This window comes from Zonotrichia albicollis, chromosome 3 (assembly GCF_047830755.1).
Source record: "Zonotrichia albicollis isolate bZonAlb1 chromosome 3, bZonAlb1.hap1, whole genome shotgun sequence".
In the NCBI taxonomy this organism is placed as follows: Eukaryota; Metazoa; Chordata; class Aves; order Passeriformes; family Passerellidae; genus Zonotrichia; species Zonotrichia albicollis.
Genome location: NC_133821.1, coordinates 61,039,862 through 61,059,757, shown reverse-complemented (window position 1 = coordinate 61,059,757; position 19,896 = coordinate 61,039,862). Strand labels below are relative to the sequence as shown.

General features: G+C 40.6%; 1 protein-coding gene across 8 annotated transcripts in view; it reads left to right on the top strand.

The window, feature by feature from the left end:
- Positions 1–19,896, top strand: part of MAP7 (microtubule associated protein 7) — a 109,284-nt gene that overhangs the window by 1,003 nt on the left and 88,385 nt on the right. For 7 of the 8 annotated variants that reach the window (XM_074537613.1, XM_014268589.3, XM_026794846.2 and 4 more), the window contains exon 1: positions 9,893–10,039. The exons of the other annotated variant lie outside the window; for it this stretch is intronic. In XM_074537613.1, coding sequence (XP_074393714.1) covers positions 9,910–10,039 — 130 coding nt within the window. In that variant the 5' untranslated portion in view covers positions 9,893–9,909. Of the gene's footprint in view, positions 1–9,892; positions 10,040–19,896 lie in introns of those variants that run through there. 8 annotated transcript variants of the gene reach the window in all.

The window sequence follows — 19,896 nt, the reverse complement described above, 5'->3', positions numbered from 1 at the left end:
CAGATGTCTCCTGTGAGGAGGGATGTACACTGCGAGACCGTTTTAACTCGCTTTTATTTTGGCCCTAAGGGTGAGGAGGGTGCCGGGAGAAGATTTTGGCTTACGCAAGCGGATCGACCGCTGTATCACTGTTGTAGGCGCGGATGCTGTTTGCTTTTGCTGCTTGCTGAACTGTGAAGTCTGAGTCCAACTTTTAGTCCTCTCCTTTTTTCCTTTTTTTACCTTCCTCCCCAGTCCCATGCCACTCACCCTTTGCTAGTCCTTCTCTAACATAAGCCCAAGTTTATCTCTAAATCAAAGAGTGAGTTTTTATATCAAAACAGCATATGAATAGGCCATATGGCTGTTGGCTGATTGTGTTTTCTCAGTATAATATTTTTAATACATACTTTATGTAATGCAGGCATGTAGTTGCAAGCAGTGACTGTGGGCAGACCCAGCCAAGTGCTGTCTTCATTAGAAGTATAGAATATAGCTCAGAAATCCTTACAAGTCACTCCCAGGTATCACTCTAAAGTTCATCTTCAGAAAGGATGTGCATCTGTGTTCCTACATGTTTGGAGTTTGCAACCACATTGACTTCCCTTTCCACGGGAAGAACTGACTTGTTTATTGAAGCCATTTCTAACAAACTCTTCTCCAGTTCTCTACCTTACATTGCTGATGTGATTTTTTTTTTTTAACTGGATTATCAGTCTTTTTATAATTACCTACCAAAACTAGAGATGAGTCAACAGATGACATGTATTTTGCATATGTTCTGTTTTAAAAATTACTTATGTGCCTAGATTTATTCTGTATTTGCTTTATAGTTTCATTTCAAGCTGCTGTGTTGAACTTTTACTCATTGGGACATCTGTAGACTGAAGGATCTGCTTGCATAAGTTCTTGAGTATTTTGAATTTAAATTACTTTGTGCTGTCAAAGTTCATTTGAAACTTCTTTGTGAGTGAAACGTCAGAGTTAAACATCTGTGAAGCTTAACTATGAAGCTTTTCTGGGAAGTTTGTTGTCTGCTGAGATCCTTTTAGGTCTCTAGATATCACAAGGACCACTTTGCAGGTGTTCACAAACAGGAAGAACCTCAAAGCACGTCAGGGATCTGCTCCATGGCTCTTTGGTCGGTCCATGAGGGAGCAGATGTGTGTGCCCAGGGAGGGCCATGCAGATGGCTGTGGCTGCAGTCTGCTCTGCAGGCGGAGCACCTGTGTCTGGATCCGGCTCCTCAGGAAGGTCAACGTCCCATCTGTGTTTGGTGAAATTAGCTACCAGTAAAACTATTGCCTCTGTTATAAAAGCAAAGCTCTGTGTGTGTTGTGGTGCGTGGCTGGTTTGTTTCTTTCCTCGCCTCCTGTGGCTACACACATGGACTTTCAGGGCTGATCCTGGGAAAGCTTCAACATCACCACAAGAGTTTTGCAGGGGGATGTTACAAGTGGATCCCTTTATTGGCAGGTGGTCTGCTGCACTTAACTAGCTTTCTTTGGGTAAATGGCTTAATTATCAGGGTGGAGGGTTTTTTTTTTTTTTCTGCCATTCATAAATTTATAGATGGCCAAGTGAGTACATTGCTCAGGGGATATACTAAGTTACACCAGTTAGAATTTTTCAGTCATAGCTACTTGAGCATCTAATAGTGCTGATGAGCTCTTCAGTGATTCCTGAGATGAGAGGAGCCCTCTTGTGGGGAATGCCACATGGAGAAGCTTCTGAGGCACCTCATTTTTTGGCTGCCCATCCATAAACATAGGCATGTCTCTGCCTGTGAGAGTTCCCCATGCATGCTCTGGGCTGCCTTGGCCAGCTCTGTGCACAGGTAACAATTTACTTAAGCTCTGGGATAACAGAGAGAGCTATGTGTTTGTAACATTGCAAAGAAGCTTTAATGCTGTGGTTTTGTGTGCTGTTGTAGTTAGCTCTTTCTTCTAAGTGAGCTTAGTATTACTCTGTGCTTTTTGCTGCAAAACAAATCTGCCCTTTAAATCATGTCAGTGCCAGGTGGCTTGTGAAAGCTGAAAACTTGAGGTGTTTGCTCTTTAACTGCTGATGGGACTTTTTATCTGTTGCTTGCTTAGCCTGGTATTTTCTCCATCTGAGAAGAAATCAAATTTCATCTTTCTGTGTTTAATTTTTTATTTCCTAACAAAGAGATAAATTATTCGGGAAAACACAGAAGTGCAGAAAGCATAGAGTGTCTGGGAGCTGAAGGCGTGCTCTGGTTCCCATGGCTCTTTCCCAGCACTTCCAGCGTGTTTTGCTGGGGAGGATTTACACGGCGGTGTTGAGACACGCGGGTTTTGTCTCTCAGACGATCCATGTCCTTCCCTGGGGAGCTGCAGAGCGGTCACAGTGCCCGGAGGAGGGGATGGATATGCCCGTGCCCAGGCACCGGCACCGAGGGATGTCACGGTGCTCCGGCACAGGCTGCGATACCGAGGGGCACCTCTGTCCTGGCTCCTTGTGCTCACCCGTCCCGTGAACAGCGCTGTGGGAGCTGTTCCCAGGTGTGGGAATCAGGGACTGCCGCGAGGGTGTGCGTTCACAAACGCTGCAGGTGTTGGTGCCTGTGTGTGGTGGGTGTGCTCTGATTTCCATCTGTGATTATCTAAATGTTAGCACATTGCAAATCCTTTCTATCTCTTGGTGTATAAATTGTGGATCTGCAATTCTTCTATTGCCACCTCCCCTCTAAAGAAAATCTATTCAAGCTATGAAATCGTGTCTCAGAGCCTGTGATTATATCTTTGGCCCCACATTAACGATTTTTGAGGCAGTACTGAATGCACAGAGACTCAGATTTTTCAGTACCTTGTAGAATGAAAATGGTACAACTAAATTAAATTTAGGTTAAAATCCTCATAGAAGCCCTCCCTCAGCTTCAGAAAGCTGTTCAAGTACTGCGTCTGGGTATCTCTTGTTGGTCAAGTAATGTCTGTGCAAGGACTACACACTATGGAAGAGTTTGAACGTGCCTTTTTCTGTGCTTATTGTGTAATGGGAGTCAGGCTTTCTCCACCCACCTACACCCAGCATTACCAGTGTAAAAAAAAAAAAAGAAGAATGAGGTATGTGTGTGAAACAAACCACAAGAAACACAAACTCAACAACAAAAATACAACCCTGTCCAAAAAAATTCCCCCCCCAAAAGTTCAAAACCATAGAAACTCTACACACACAAAAGCCCCATAGCCAAACACTGCAATTAAAAAAAAAATTATGAAGAATCAGGCCTGTTAAGTGATGGTCAAACAGCTGGCTTATGTGGTACTTCCAGTACATAAAGAGAAGTTTTAGTAATTTAGTTCAAGTAGTATGCATTGCTGTTTTCCTTGGGCTTGGCTTTGAAAAGAGATGTACTTGCGTGTGTGCTGTTTCAAACTGCAAAAAGTTGTAAATTTACAGTGCTCTGAGATGGCTGATATTTTATTTGCATGATTTATTATTATCCCAGATAAACAAATTTAATACTGTAGATCTGAAAATTATTTGTGGTGTTAAAGGTAATTAAATGATCAGAGAAATAATTGCCTCAATTATGTAAATACTGTATCATCTTGCAACAACATACACCTATTTCTTCAAGCAGAAAACAAAGTAAGTCTACATCTACAATACAAGCCACAGTGTGCTGCTGCTGCTGTTGTTGTGGTAACTCTGTGTATATCTGTTCTTCCTTCAAGGAGGGGATCCCCTCTGTGTGACTTGTATTAGACAAATGCAGTGGTCTGCCTGGAACGATGGCAGAAAAGGTTCTGTGTATATTATATTCTTCTTTTACCCTACACATGCATGCGAAATGGTGTATTTGTGAGACTGGTTCAGGTTTAATTCTGCACCTCTCCCTTAGTGTTGGTTCTGGAGTTGTGCTATAGTTGCTTTCATGAAAACCAGTAGGCTTTAGGGACAAAGCTTGAAAATATGTATTCTAGGAGATCTGTCAGAGTTCAGGGGAAACAACTGTAAGGTGTCTGCTAAGATGACATGCAGGACTAGGCTGCCCTGCTGTTCATATAAATGGAGCTAGAAACCCTGAGTCTTGTTGACGATGAGATTCTTCAGAGAGGTGATGGAATGATTTGTGCTCCAGAAGGAGTCACTGTGGGGCTCATGAGGGGAGAAATAAACTACTGATGTCTCCAAATATATCCTTGTCTCTCTGTCTGAAACTCTGTTCTTCCTTATCCAAAAGTCCAGACGTTTTGGTCATCCTCTAAGAAACATGTTGGAAACTAAGATGTCAGTAAAGCACTGGTAATTAACACTGGTAATTAACACAGTTCACAGGATTACATCCAGCAGATACTAATGCCGGTAATACAACAATGGAAAAAAATTTAATTTGGTCTTGGCATAGCTCCTTTTCTTTCATGTCCCTGTTTCTGTGAAAAAAAGCTTGGAGCCTTGTCATTGAAGTATTCATTTCTACTGAAAACTTAGTATGCGAGTGCTCTTAATTTTGAGTGCTATACAAATGCTTGGTTCTCTTGATACGTATTAAACCTAGGTACTCTAAAAAAAATAAGCTTTTTTGTTGTTGTTGTTGTTTTTTGGGTTTTTTTTTTCCCCAGACAGAAGCAGTGACAACATTGCCCTGGGTATTAGTTTTAGGGCAATTAGAATTCATAACTTCTGTCTTCTACCAAATTCCTGTTTGCTACTGTCCTGTGACCTCCCAATTCCTTGCTGCCTTTCATTATTTAACTGACCATTGGTTGAAATTGCATGATATGTTCTACTATAGGGCCTGATCCAACATCATTCTGTTATATATAAATAGTGTTGACCAAGAATGATCAAATATGTTTCTGATTCATCATGGTGTGCCTTGTGCAATGTTTATAGTTAGTCATACTATGCAAATCAATTTAATTAAAACATGTGACAGACTTGTTAATGTAAGTCTTGTATTTGATTGTTTTATTGGTGTGTATGTGTGGAAAGTGTTTGTGAACGATGAGACTCTTGATGAGCTCCTCATGATCATGTGCCCTTTTGTGCTGATGAATGAGTTTGACTGAAACAGGGTAGGGCTTCCAGCATTCTCCTAAATTTTTCCTATGCATGGAAATGCACACAGGTTTAGATTTCTTTGACAGAAGGGGAAACAGTTAACACTTACCTTCTGCCTAGTCACTTCTGATGAGTTCAAACAGCCCTTGGTCCAGTGTGTGGCACTGTGCACGATGTTTATATACTGAAATTGTTTAAAAATAATTCAGTAAAGTTAAACTTTACTGCAGTAAAAATAATTGGCTGGTCCTTTATTATCTTGTATATAAAATTGAGGCCTTAGAGATATCTTTGAAGAGAAACTTAGAAACCTCTATAAAGACAAGGTTATTATGTGTCACTTTTGGAAAACAGCGGTAGAAGGAAGAGAAAATAGAGAGCAGCAGTGGAAAACATAAGGTGTTTGAGACAGTGGTTGACTTAATGGAAGAAAGTGTTTTTTCTGATACAGTGGCTATTTTGGCTATTTCCAAATTAACTGTAAAAAAACCCCACAACAAGGTACGGAGATGAATCCTGCCTGTCTTTTTAAGGCTGGTTTGTTTTGTCCTAGATTTAAATGCTAGAGAAAAGGAAGTGTCCAGTCCTTCAAGGCTGGATAAATAGCTGTTTTCTCATATGAGTAGAGGAAAAAAAAAAAACAAACAAACCAGGCCCTACTTTCTCCATCTTTTAGGTTTGACTTCCTGATTCAAAACCTGGTGAAGTAGAAAATAAACAGACATATGATTCCTGAAGAAAACTAGGAATAGATTGAGTTTGGCATTTAGTTAGTATATGTATATTTCAACATAGCCCTGTAAGGCAGAGAGAGTTGATGATCTTTATGGATCCCTTCAAATTTGAAATTTGTATGATCCAGCACTGCCTATAGTATGTATTTTTAAATGAGTTCTTAGAAAAAGCTTTTGACACAGATGATTAGTATTGAAAATATGAAAAATCTATACAAAATATGATTTGTGTGTTTTGGTGATTAGGTATGTTAAAATTTTTTGGTATAATGTTTTTTGCAGAACAGGATGGGAGACTTTAACTGAATTTTCCTGGGGTTTTTTTTCCCCAAGACAGAAACATTTGGAACTTAGTTCCCAATGGAATCCTATTGTTTCAGAGAGAGAAAACATGAATATGAAAGCAAAATTCTAAGATAGATAACTACCTTGCCCTGAACCTCTTCAGTTGTAAGATAATCAGAAAAAACCAATTAAGTAGTGGCAATCTGTAAAGGAATGTATGCTAAAATAATATATTTACTTGATCTATTTCTTGATACAAAATACATGCAAGTTGAGGGGAAGCTTTCACAAGGTAGTGGCTGTGGAATGTAAAGTTACATGCAATTCATTATACTCTAAATCACAGTAATGAGCTTCATGGACAGTTTGGATAGTTTACAGGGAATGAAACAATCCTGTTAATGAAAGAAGATAGCAAATCTAGAATTCAGCCATGGTGACTGGCTTCAGCTTCCTTTGCATTTCATAGGTAAAGAGATCAAGTCTTAATACCTGAGGGTACAGCAGAAACATCTCTCAGCGTGTTGTCATAAATATTTACATTTCCTGTATCATGATATAAGTGTCCTAATAGTCCTTGTTAAACTGCTGTTAAAGACTGCTGCGTATCAGATGATGTTTTGTGCAGGTAATTATACCTATAGAGTCCAGTGGGTGAAAGTGGGTGTGTTTAAGTGTCATGGTTTGACTGATAATCAGTTTGCAGGTGTTGTAAAAAGGAAAACCCATAAATGACCCAGTGCCCTCAAGATACACAGTTGCCCTCACTCCATCTTTTGAGAGTTTTACTCTATCAGTAAGAGAGATCAGATGTGATTGTCTTAATGACAAAAACATAGATGACTAATGGTTAGAGGAGGAAAAATATCAATAATGGGGGTTATTTAAGAAAATTGTTTGGTGTTTATCTTAAGTGTTTAACAGCCTTGTTCCTAAAATTATCCACCCCTTTGTTCCCTCAGGGGAATGTTGCTTTCATCCCAGTTTTCATATAGAAGCTCCCACGTAGATGAGACGTGGCCAAAATAAGCAAAGCTTTCCTGCTAGGAATACCTCAGGAACTTCTTTTTCTTCCTTAAACCAGTGGATTGAGGAAGGGGGAGTTGTCAGTACAATCTCTTATGCGGTGCTAGTACCTTTAATGTGTATTCAGTAGTATTTTTAGAAATGTTTTTCAGAAAAAAAAAATGCCCAAGTGCCTAAAGTTATGGGGGTTTTTTATTATAATAGGTGTCCCTTATATGTAGTAGGTTGTATTTTATTAGGCATTTGAAAACATGTTGTGAGCTGGCATAGTTTTTAACCACAGGGACCTTGAAATAAAATCTTGCTGTGCAAGCTGAATGTACCATTGATACTTTTGCTCTGTCACCTCTGCATTAGTAAGTCAACAGGAAGAAAAATGTGCCAACACCTCAGCTGCCTGTGTGTCATTGCCCAAATCCATCTGCACCAGCCCCTGAAGCATCAGACTTGGTTATTACTACATTTTGTATGGAGGGCAAGTCACTCTTAGGGGTGTGGGGGATTCTGCAAGGACCAAGGAAGTAATTCTCGGTCCTGTAGCTGTCCTGCATGACTCCTTCAATAATAGGAAAATGGACATGCTGAAACAGTAAACATACCTGTAAGGTGGGAAGCTGCCCCAGTCATGTGTATTTTTGTGTGCTATATACTTCTGACGTGTTTTGAAATGCCTATTTAAGGACTTTCTAATCAAAGGCGATTAAACAACATTTTTTAAAAGGTAGAAATCCATACTTAGTGACTTAAAGCAGTGAAATGGGGTGGAGCAATACTTAATGAAGCTGCCATATAAATACTGTTTTCTAATACTTTTTTTTCTGTTGGCAAGTCTTGGCACGTATGAAAAATTGTGATGGTACTAACTACTGTCCACCTTGTGTGATGGTGTGTGTTCTGTTATGTAGTGTTTGTGGTTAGGTGAATGGGATTTGAGGAATGAAGCTCTTTCTCTTTATGGCATAAAGTAGTGGTGCCTGTATAAACGCCAGAAGGCAAATTGGTGAGGCAAAGAGCAGCTTGTGTTAGAGCTTCTTGCCTTACTCCTTTGTCCACACCCTGTAGTACAGAGTGACTCTAACTGCACACAAATGACATCATGTGTAGCTTCCGTGTACGCCCAGAGTCCAAGGTGTAGCCAGGAGGAAATACATACTAGAGGTGGGCTCTGGGCTTGGTCCTGCAGAATGCTTCTGTTTTGGTTGGGTGTTTTGTGGCTGTGCTGGAGAGGGAGGAACGGTGCAGCCAAGCCTTCAGGTGGTGCTGTGTTCTTCTGGATCCGCTGTGATCCTGGCTCATGAGCCTGAGATGTGCAAGGACAGAGCTATCCTGCCAGCTGAGCACGATCCAGGACTCCTCTGTAAAGAGCACCCCGGGCCACTGTGGCAGTCAGCATAGCTCATGTCATAAATTCTGACCCTTCTTCGGTTTTGTTACCTGTGTCGTTAGGTGATCACATACATCTGTGTGACTCGCAGTTTTCAATGAGCCACCTACAGACTTGTCAGCTACTGTCTGTGCCATCTTGTGGTGGCTGATCAGGTTACATCAAGATTCCCTTATAAAAACAAACAAAAAAACCCCCAACCAAAACAAAACAACCCTGAAGTGAGGAAAAATAATGTACTTTTAAAATTATAGAGTGATTCCAGCTGGCAGTTTTTCTTCGGTAGCATTTTGAAATGGTGAGCACGCCCTGAACTGAGGTGGAAGCGGATGAAGTTTAAGTTGTCTCTCAGGTGAAATATCCGTCATGTTGCATAGTGGCATTTGCAGCTGTGAAGGATGAAACATTCAGACTGCAAAACTTGTGAGCAAGCATTGTGTTGTAAATGAGAAAATCCAGAATGCCAGCATATGAGGGAAATCATTTAACTAAAACTACCTGGGCTGTTTGGACTTTGCTCATTTTGTGGAGTGTATGTTAAAGGTTGGTGCTGTAAAACTAATGGCATGGCACAGAATTTTCAGAATTTTGTTGCCCCATGCTTTCCACACAAACTAGAAATTCTCATTTTTGCGTTTTCACGTGTGGAAAAGAATGTTCCAACACCTGCCTGTAATTGTGGGTGTATGCATTCCTAATGCAAAAGGTATGTACTGCATAGGAAGGTGATTAAGGGGGTGGGGGGGCGGTGGCACACACGACACCCAGCACATGCAGATACAGAAGAGGACTCATCCTCATTGTTTTACGTTAGGCTGACATTTTTAAACATGAATAAGCAGAACAGCTGAGCAAAAAGCAGGTTCATGCCTGGCGCCTTCCAGGCTTCTTTTCACTCAGTGCTCGTGTGCTTGTGCAACCGCAGCTCCATTCTCCCGCTGCCTGGAGAGGAGGAAGAGCAGCCCCTGCTGTCGAGGAGCTCGCAGCTCTCCACAAGCGTGCCGGAGACAGCGTTCCCAAGGCCGGCTCGCTGCAGCTGAGGAGACAGCACTCATAGACCCTCCTTTGATTAGGATGTGTCCGTGTTGTCAGGGCAACTGTTAACAGCGGCGTATCATATTTTCTCCTCTTGTACTGCGTGCTGAATATTTTAGTGTGCTGTGGCTGGAAGAAGGTGCTGCTGCAAGGAACCTGGAGCTGTGGGCCGGGATCTGATTGAACAGGTTAAGACAGCAAAGAGCAGCATCCAAACCAATGTGCCTTTGATTAGGGCTTTTCCTCAAGGAGGGGAACGACTGCAAGCCTTTCCTGCCGACTAGATGTTGGTATTTGTCAGCTGTTTGCATACTGCTTATCCATAGGGGATCTGTTACAAGTGCTCAAATGAACAGACAGCGTTGCAGCTAGCAGCTAATCAGGGGCTGGAGTTTCTTACTTTTTTTTTTTTAATAAGCAAGAGGCAACAGCAGCATGCCTGGTTCAACTGCTGCCCTCCGACAAGAGAGACTGAAGAAAACTGCCAGGCCAAGTCCCCCAGGTTTATTCACCATTAATGAAGAGGATGAGCAGCAAAAAAATGGGAATTCCACAAGACTGAGAGGTACGTTGCTGTTCTGCAGTGCAATCAGGGCTGCCTGAGGGATACGCTGCACAGCAGGCACAGCAGTGTTTTATTAGCTCTTCTGTGTGCTACAGAGAGTCTGTAAGTGACTGATGCAGTTTGGCACTCACAAATGTGCTGTGCGTGATAGGTGTGTTTAAATCCCCTGGCTTGTTATGCAATCGGCTGCTTTGGCTCTCGAGAAAACAATACTTTTTAGTTATTAATCACATTTCTTCTGGTAGGGATAATGGTCCTGCATCTGAAATATATGGGTGAGCTTCTGTGTGTTTACTTTGACTTTGTTTACAGTCTGGGTAAATAACTGTTAAAAAGAAGGGTAGGCTTGGAGAGTACAGAATGCAGTGCCTGCCTGTTACAGAAGACAGCTTTGCCAAAGACAATGTGAAACTGTCTATACTTCCACTCGTGTGCGGGAGGGGCAGTGTGCCTTTGGCAGAGCATAAAAAAATACACATTGTTCTAACATGCTGATTTTTTGTCTGACAACAAAACAAAACAGACAGAAAATACAAACCCAACAAACTGTTAAAGAAAAATATTTATGGTGCTTAGGGTAGATAAGCAGTGGTGGCAGAGGGATGCTGATGGCCATTGATTTATAGCAGGTCTGTCAAACCTGTGTAGCCACTGTCTGCCTTGTATAATTTATTTCCTATTTCCTATATGGATCCTAGTATTTAAACTCTCTTAGTCTGTTAGTCTGTCAGGGATTCTGCTACTTACAGTTGTGAGTAATTTTATTTTTTTTTGTCTTCGAGTGGTTCTATGTGTATGAGCACTCCTTTTGGGGGGGGCGGAGGAAAGGGGTGGATTGTACCAGTTTTTGTTTACAAAACAAATGTTAGTTTGTAGCCTCAAGACACTGTTTAAATTTCAGTTATTACCATTCTACCATGTAACAGGAGAGCCTAGAAAGCATTTAAATAGCAAATTTATAGCATGTATATTTATTAGAACTGAATAATTTACAGCTAACTGATTATTTTCTTTTTCTGAAGGTAAAAGATAGCTAGCTTGGTAGCTTTTACAAACAATTTCAGAACTTGGGTCTTGTTTGTTGGGGTTTTTTGAGTTTGCAGCTTGTACTTTTTTTTTCTCAGAATAGTAAAAGACTTAACTGCTTAGAGCTTCATGATAAAATATATATTGCTAGTCATTGTAATATGCCTGTTGTGTTAGGATCTTCTGTTTGCACTTACCAGCTCTTCTGTGCAGTTGCCCATATAAAATGGAGATCCAAACTCTAGCGTGAGGTTATTGAATTCTTAATGTTTTAAGAAGCATATTACTTTCCTTTATCACCCACTGGATGGCTTCCAGAGTCAACAGTGCATAAAGCTAAAAATCAGTAATTTGCCTGGTTTTGTTCAATGGCGCTGCTAGTTTCCCAAGACTTTGTTGACTTAGCTACTCTTTTCTACTTGCAGGAGTTACACATATGTGCTTATCCTTTGTCTCTCTTGTTTTAACTGAGATTTGATTTTTGATTATTCCTTTATTTTCTCTTGTTGCTGTGAAATGTCAGCAGATGTGTGTGAGCAGTAGCACAGATAGCAAGCAAACAAGTTCATGCAGTTTTAAGAAGATAAAAAATTTGTCAGCTTACCTTGACTGCTCCTGGTGAGAAATAATATAGGAAATGGTACAAAATATGCTGCAACGATATTAATTTGCTTTTCATTTTACTAGATATTTAAAATAGCTCATAGTGTCTCTAGAACAGTGCACCACTTGCACAGTGATACCTGTGGGTAAATACCTGCGTCTGTACATCTGAATGTTATCAGTCATTAGGTGGGTTAGGCTGGAATGCCTGGTAATGAAGAATGCATGTACTCAGGGTGCTGTTCTTCTCACCTGGTACCAAGAAAGGTCACTCCTGAGCAACTCTGACTGGGTGATGGACCCACATGGGGCTTTGGTGAATCTTTAGTGCCTGTTTTCTCTTGCTTCTTTACAGGGTTTGCCTTTCTTAGTTCTTTACCGGTTGTTTTTGCTCAGCAAGCACCTGCAGCTACTGAGATGTTTATTTATGTTTTTTTCTCTCTAGCACATTTTAAGTCAGGGTCATCTTTGTGGGAGATGGGCTAAATGTTGTCTTCATCTGCAGTTTCTGTTATCATGCTAGACCTGTCTTTGTACAGCAGTTTAAAACCCAAGAGTCCTTTAATGGATCTGATGCTCCAAAGAAGTTCCTTCCTCCATTAAGTGTATTTCAATATCATCACAAGATTTAAAATAGTCAATATTTTAATATTTCAGGTCTTCTCAGACTACTAAGGCTTGATTATACTTTTTATGAGAGTTATTTTATTTCGGAAACAAATATTTATGTGGATCTTAAAGTGGCTGGCCTTTGTGTTTTCTGTAAATTGATTTTAGTACTGGCCATTCCTTTGCTTGTCTGGCTGCCTGCATTGTAATTGGAGGAGTCTGGTAGGCAAAATGAGTTTGTTTCTCCAGTGAAAACAAATAATGACAATGCTGGAGATATTAAAAGTGTGCAGTGACCTTTATAGCCATGTGCTCCTGATCTTTCTTTGCTTTGATGTGAACCGTATTTACTGCTTTTTCAACAAATATTTTAACTTCCCTTCCTCCTCTTGGCTTTGGGACAAGGCCTGCATATTTGTTATGTATCTGTATGGCACCCATTATTTCAGGGTCTTGAGTTCCTATTGTGTAGTAGAAGAGTGCAAATAAAAATTACTTTGAATAACCTTTTTTACCTTTCTTAACAGTATTTATTCTCCTTTCCTGTTATAACATTCAGGAATTTTGCTACATAGTGCACTCTTCAAATACAATTTCTATGGGTTTACAGAAGCTTATTCTGCACTCGAATTGGTTTTTGGTTTAGTTACCAGCTTTCCTAAAGTTCTGCAGCTATATTCACAAAAAAACAGGCAAAACAGGAAGAGAACCACACACTTAACAGACTCAATGTTTCCTTAAAGCTTGTGTAGTTAAACAGATATTGTTTCTGTGACTGAAGAGAATGTGTGTATGTGGTTCTGTACATAAATCACAAATACATGACTTTGAGTAGATTAGTGTTTAATTACAGGTGTCCATCCTGTGTGTGTGAACTTCAGCTTCAGCCATTCCTTGAATTCACGCACAAGCAATTCAATCTGCCTTAGAGGATTTCCCTCCTCTGCTTTGTTAATTTTGTGCTCCTTGGATGTAGTCTTAAAACCTTACTCAATTTTATGAAATTTTGAAGTGATGCTTCCTCTCCTTCCTCTTAGGAGGAGGACCTTCTCAACTGTTGATAATGTTTTTCTAAAACTATCACTTGACAAGGCTGAAAAAGCAATGCTCATGTTTCTGGGTTATGGATTTGAATACTTAATAACTGAAATAATTATGACATTTGTGACAAATTAGTGAAAAGTCTCAATCTAGCAATGGAATCCTTCACCATCCTGCTTATTTAAAACTGATCAAGGGAGGGTACTTCTAATCTACTGAGTGAGTATTGCTAATACAAAGCTGGACATACCTGCCTTAGCTTTCTGAACAGTAGCACTGATTCTTTGTCATCTTGAAAACAAGAGAAGGGCTTTTTTCAGTCCTTTGGTGAATGACAGTGATGTCAGTGATCACCAGCAGATTTTGCAACTGTTCTGTGGCTGGTAGTGTTTGTGCATACTGCTCATTTCAGATGAAAGATTTGTTCTTCCAGAGACATGGAGGAGATGTCTTATATCATGACTGGGTGCTTAGTTGCCATGTTCTGTGTGTGTTAGTGAAACACCTATTTCTTTTTAGACTCAGATTTTCTAACTTTTAGTTCGTTCGTTGTCTGTTGCTGTGTGTCTATACCCAAAGCAGACTTAAAATGTCTGAAAGAAAAGGGAACTTGGCATCTTCAAGTGCATTAAACTGATAGTCCTGGAAACTGAAACTGTATACTTACAAAACAGGTATTGCATGGGGTGTGGAAGTGTAATTTTATCCCACGCTGCAGAGTCTGTGCCTCAGGCAGGATCCAGCCTGACAGTGGAGTCTCTGGCTTTCACCACACTTTAAACCAGCAAAACTGCCTGGGATGGTGGCTCTCAATGGGGCCTCTTGATGCTGGTCAGGACACTGACCTCCAGTTTGTTTGGGACAAAAAATGGTGAGGAGTTGTTAAAGGCTGATGAACTGGCTTACCAAAATCAAGTACTGGAGGTTTTTCTGCCAATATATAGCCCTATCTTGCCCATCTGCATTTGAGGCAAAGTGAGTGAAAGGAGTGGATGGAAGGAAGGAAAGGAAGCAGTTCTCATTTCAATGTTGGTTGTGTAAAGGGGCAGGGCTGAGAACCCAGACAGTGTGGTCTGGTGTCCTGCACCTTCCACTGAATTCTGCTGATGTGTCTGCACTTCCTTTCTTTCTGCTAGCTAAGGCCAGGAGAAGAGGGGTCCAAAAGTATCTTTGATTCTTCTGGACATTTATTTGCAGAATCACAGAAAAGGTTGAGTTGGAAGGGATCCACAAGGATCATTGAGTCCAGCTCTTGGCCCATCACAGGACCATCCCTGAGAATCACACCATGCGCCCAAGAGTATTGTCCAAACATTTCTCAAACTCCGTTAGGATTGGTGCTGTGACCACTTCCCTGGGGAGCCTGTTCCAGTGCCCAGCCATCATCTGGGTGAAGAACCTTTTCCTGATATCCAACCTAAACCTCCTCTGACACAACTTCAGGCCATTCCCTCAAGTCCTGTAACTGGTCAGCACAGAAATCAGAGTCTGCCTCTCCTCTTCCCCTCACAAGGCAGTTGTAGATTGCAATGAGGTCTTTTGAAATGCCTCTCAAAGTGTCTGGGAGGTACATTCTTTAAAAAGCCCTACATTCATTGTTTACAGTGTAGCTGTTGGGGAGACAAAATGAACTGGTGTTTTTTTCAGCAAACTGCTGCCTCTGATTATAGGGAGTCCCCATTCATGGCTGTAGGTGCTAGGTAGCAGGAAGCATCATATTTGTAACCATGACAAAGAGATCCTAGCATGAAGAAATTTATAAGCAGTAAAGGAAAGAGACTATGCTGGAAGTCTGGGGGATAGCAGGGAATGTGTCTACAGACCAGTAGAGCAAATCTGATTTGTTCAGTCCCTCTGGCTTTTAGAGTGAAAGTCCAAGGTCTGAGGACTTGGCTTGTATTGTAACACAGCCTGTTCATCAAAGTGTGTGCTGGGATTACTGACAGTGCTTATCTGTGCTGGGTGAGAATCATCTTACACTTTTAGCTCAGCCCCATGAGAAGAGGCTTCTACTGCTGATTGTGGGAGGATTTTGTTCAGTTCTTTTGGTGACTGCTTTTTTGGGGGGAAACAGCCTGTGGTCTGTTCGTGTGCTCAGGGAGCATACTTGACATAGAGTGCATTGATGACAAAAGTAAAAAAAAAGTATGATGTTGATAGTTTTGAAAGTTTAAGTTATTTGTTAAGGTGCACTCAGTTGAACTTGGCATGTGAACTAGGATAACCCCTTCTAAAGAAAGACTGAATTTTGCAAAATAGCTTTTGTTAGTAAATGCAGTTATTTCATCCAAGGTCTAAATGATAACACAGTGTTCAGCAGAACTGTCCTGGGGAGAATAGGATGCAACATTTGGCTACTGTACTTGCAGGACAGGATGCTTTTTGAAGTTGCAAAAATATATGTGTTCAGTTTATTTGAGATAATTCTCAAGAAAGCTTTTGTGTAAGAAACACCACTCATGAAAGATGGACAACAAGCAGTGGAGTTTTCCCCTATTCACTATTACCTCTGTGAAAGTCATGACTTTTAAAACCTGGAATTTGGTGTATAATTCTGTGTGGAAAATAAGTGCAAAGGGAATATGGTTTCATGGCCATTTCTTATGGGGAAAAAGAGAAACCTGGAAAGTGATAGATCTGCCCAAGAATCCTGAAATTCTCTGAGGTCTTGTTGCATTCTTTTTTCCCTGAAAATATGCCAATAAGACTATTTCAAGGACTTTATATAGTAACATAATGTTGGAATAAGTTGACAGCAAGAAGAAATGGATTCCTGTGTCCCATGACACGCACCTAGGTAGTACCATGTTTTTATTTTGCAGAGAAAAATTGAGGCAATAGCTAACCTCATGTTTTTAAAACAAATATGTTGCACTTCTATCACCTGATGTTTTTGTGATTATGATTTTGTCAAGAGCCTTGGTGCTCTTGCTGCTGTTTGCAAAGCTTGCTCAGAAACTGCTGTATCTGTTCACTCCCTCTAAGCTGGCTTTGTACCCAGGGATGTAGCAGTCTGAATTTATTTTTAAGGGAAAAGCTTTTGCTTGCCATGTTGAACTCCAGAGAAATTAATGAGCACTGGCCTAGAGCATTGCTTGTGGCCATGAGTGGTGATGGAGCTCTATGTATTACCAGGATCAGCTGATTCAGTGGGAGTACATAATTTTTCTTCCTACACAGGCTCACATGTGTGCCTTCTTTGCTTTCTTATCTACCTACAGAATAATTTTTGTGCCTTTTTAATTTTTTCTGGCTTCTTTAGATTCAATCTGTACTTTACAACTGGAGACCTTGTTTTTCTGTTATTTGAGAATTAGGAGTTCTGAATGACAGCATCTCCTAAGAGTCTTGTGGCATTATCAGAGGTCTTTTCAGAAGTGATTTGTGGATGTGGGATTTTTTGTTTGTTTACTGAGACATGCCATGGTATTATTTAATCTAGTCTACCCAACCTCAGACCACAACAGTAATATTCCAGAACAAATGCCACAGTGATTGATGCAATTTGCTCTGTTTTAGTGAACTGCCTTCAGTCACTGAAGGTGCATCTGACAGTGCATTGTTTTTGCAGCCAAGCACTGCTTGTAACTCACGAGTTTTAGATGCATTGAGTTGAAGCATGGTTAGAGTGGGCACTGATGTCTATGGGTCAGATTTGTATAATGAATGTAAGAGAAACTAAGAGCCAATGTTTAATAAACAAAAATGCAGATGAAGTATCAGAAATTAAATCAGGGAGTATTCTAAAACTTGGACTTCAAAAACTTGCTGCTTGAAGTAAATTATTTTTCTGTTTCAGCAGACTGGAATCACATTTACTAAATTCTGCATAAAACTCACATTGATTTATAGGTCTAACCATGAAACCCATAACTGAATTGTCCCAAGCCCCATCTTAGTGTGTAGCTGTAGCCTTAACTGCTTAGGTTCAAGGGAGGAATGATTAGGGGTAACATGCAGATGGTATAAATTTTCATAAATTTTCTTTTTATGCTGGCAGTTTCAGAGGAGAGCCACTTGAATGCTAGCTTCATTTTCTCTGCAGCTTAACCTGGATGCAGGTTTCTCCAGAGAGCAGAACTGTGTCCCTGTTGTAGTGGAGGAGACAAGGGGTTTGGAGCAGACTGTACCAGTGGAAAACTGAACTGCTTTGTCAGTACTGGCACAGACCTGTAGCTGTACTCTGTGTTTTTCTCCTGGAGAACTCTGAGTTGTTTCGAAGTAGATGAATACCTTCTCTAGCTTCAATGGGGTGGTGGTACAAGATTGCTTTTTATTATCCATTGAAGTTTTTGTTCTGTTTTATTCTGGACAAATAGATTTTCATCCAGTTACTTCAGATTTGTTGAAGCCTAGTTTTGCTCTTCAGCTCTCTGGAGGAAACATAGTTTTCTCAGGGATTAGCTGTATTTCTGCGCATTTTTATGCAGTTTATCCGTGCAGTTGTCAACAAGAAGAAACTGGGTTTTGAATTAAGAGCTGGAACAAATCAAGCATAGGTATCTGCTGAGATGTAAAATGTGGCAAATAGCAGAGATTCCAAATTATAGAGGTCTTCCAGTTGATGCCTATCACACAGGAATAAAAATTCAATGAAGCACTCCTCCTTTTCTGGTACTAGTGTCTGTAGAGATGGCGTCAGGGAAAGCAGGAGTTTCCCGGCAGAAGTCACATCTGTGGTTTTTCAACTGGTCTCTTAATTGCAGCAAGGGGTCTTCAGTAGTGTGTGTTAGAGGCCAGATCTACAATAAACTTAATTCCTAGGCAAACAGACTCTCTGCCTCCTGTTCTGAGAGTTATCCAAAACCCTCAAGAAGCCAGGAGAAATGGTCAAGGTACTGGAGTTCCCAGAAGGGAGTCAATGTACTTAAAGTTTGTGGTTTGGTTGCTGGCCACCTGCTCATCAGTCTTTATTTCTTCTGTTTCACATCACTGCAGTCTGAGCCTCCAGCAATGCCTACTCATTGGCCTTCACACAGAGGTTGATTGATTGATTTATTTTCACTATCAACATTCTTCTAAGTTGTCTTCTTATATCTGAAGCTGACATAGGACGTGTCACCACACACATTGTAGGTGTGACTACAATGTCACACCAAGCATAACTGTTCACAGATCTCTTCTGTGCTCTGCCACTGGCTTTTTGTTTAGCATTGAAGGGCTATGAAATGAGGCTGGAGCCACGGCACACCCTTACAGGAAATACTCCAGCTGGTGAATTTGACTTCACAAGAGCTATGCTGCAGCATAGTGCCATATCCACCTCCCATTGCATGGTATGCTGTGCTAAAAATGTGCTCTTTCCTAATCAAGAACAGGGATGCTCCCTGAAAGATCTGAGGTTAGTCAATGACACACAAAATTAGGAAAATTTTTTATCATCTTTCTCCTGGGAGGCAATAAGGAAAAAGATTGAGGAACTGACACTTTCAAAACTCAGTTTTCTGTGGGATGACTGAGTTCTGGTTTGATTGCTGGGAATACGATTGTAGTGCTGATGTCCTAGGCAGACAGTCTGACAAGTTGAAAGTCCAGTGAAAGATCCTTGACCTAAAATCTCATAGTACTCTAGAACATTTTGTTAAATGTGCTGAGGAAGCTTGGGTGGGGTTTTCTCATTCTTGAATTCCTGATCTTTTTCAGCTTCTTTTTAATCTCGAGCACAGGCAAGGTGTATTATAGAAGTGCTGACAGAACTTGATTCATACTGTTGTATCTTAGTGTACAAAGCTATCTTGTTTCTCAATTCTGCTTCAGGAAGCTTTTCTGAAAGCTGTTTTGGAAATGCAGGTTTATCCAGTTACCCGCCCTTGACATAAGAAGTAATTCTTTCACACAGCCAGTTCTGGCTTTGGGTTTTCTTTCTTTATTCAATGTCAATTGCCTCATTGCCTGCATGCTGACTAAATGCACTGGTAAAATTACAGTACTGAATTTTGGCTTGTGTGCTAAGACACCACTAATCACACCAAACACATCTGAGCTGTTTCTAAAGACAGAGATGTCATGTCAGTGGAGTTTGCACTAGTTTATAGTGCAGGAGTGGCAGTGTGGTGGAAAACAATCTGATGAACCTTCTTGCCTGCCGTTTCTTCTTAATTGTAGCAGTGGTTTCATTGAGGAATGTACATCCCATCTTGGACATGTGGTCCATACAAATTCTAGATAATGCCACTTTCACTTTTGGTGTGCATTTCCTTTCACTAGAAAAATGAAAACATGTTTACCTCACTCTCGTTCCCTGCAGCAAAGGAAGAAAAAGTAGGTTTTGTTTTGTTGGGTTTTTCTAAACATAACCTTTACTAGCCACCTAACAATGGTAGTGATGTGTTTACTTGCAGTCTGAACTGCAAAATAAGAGGTAAGGAAAAAAGCAGATGGCAGTTGCCATCTGTAAACCAGAAAAGGACAGCAACAACCAGCTGCTGAGGGAGGTATTGGCAATAAAACTAGGCTCCAGATCAAGTAGTTTGTGCTTGTTGTGCCTGGGTTATCACTGTTTTGATATGTTCTTACACTTCCAGTTTGGTTTTTTTCTGAATTATACTGTAATATGTTGATCTACTTCTGAGCTAGTA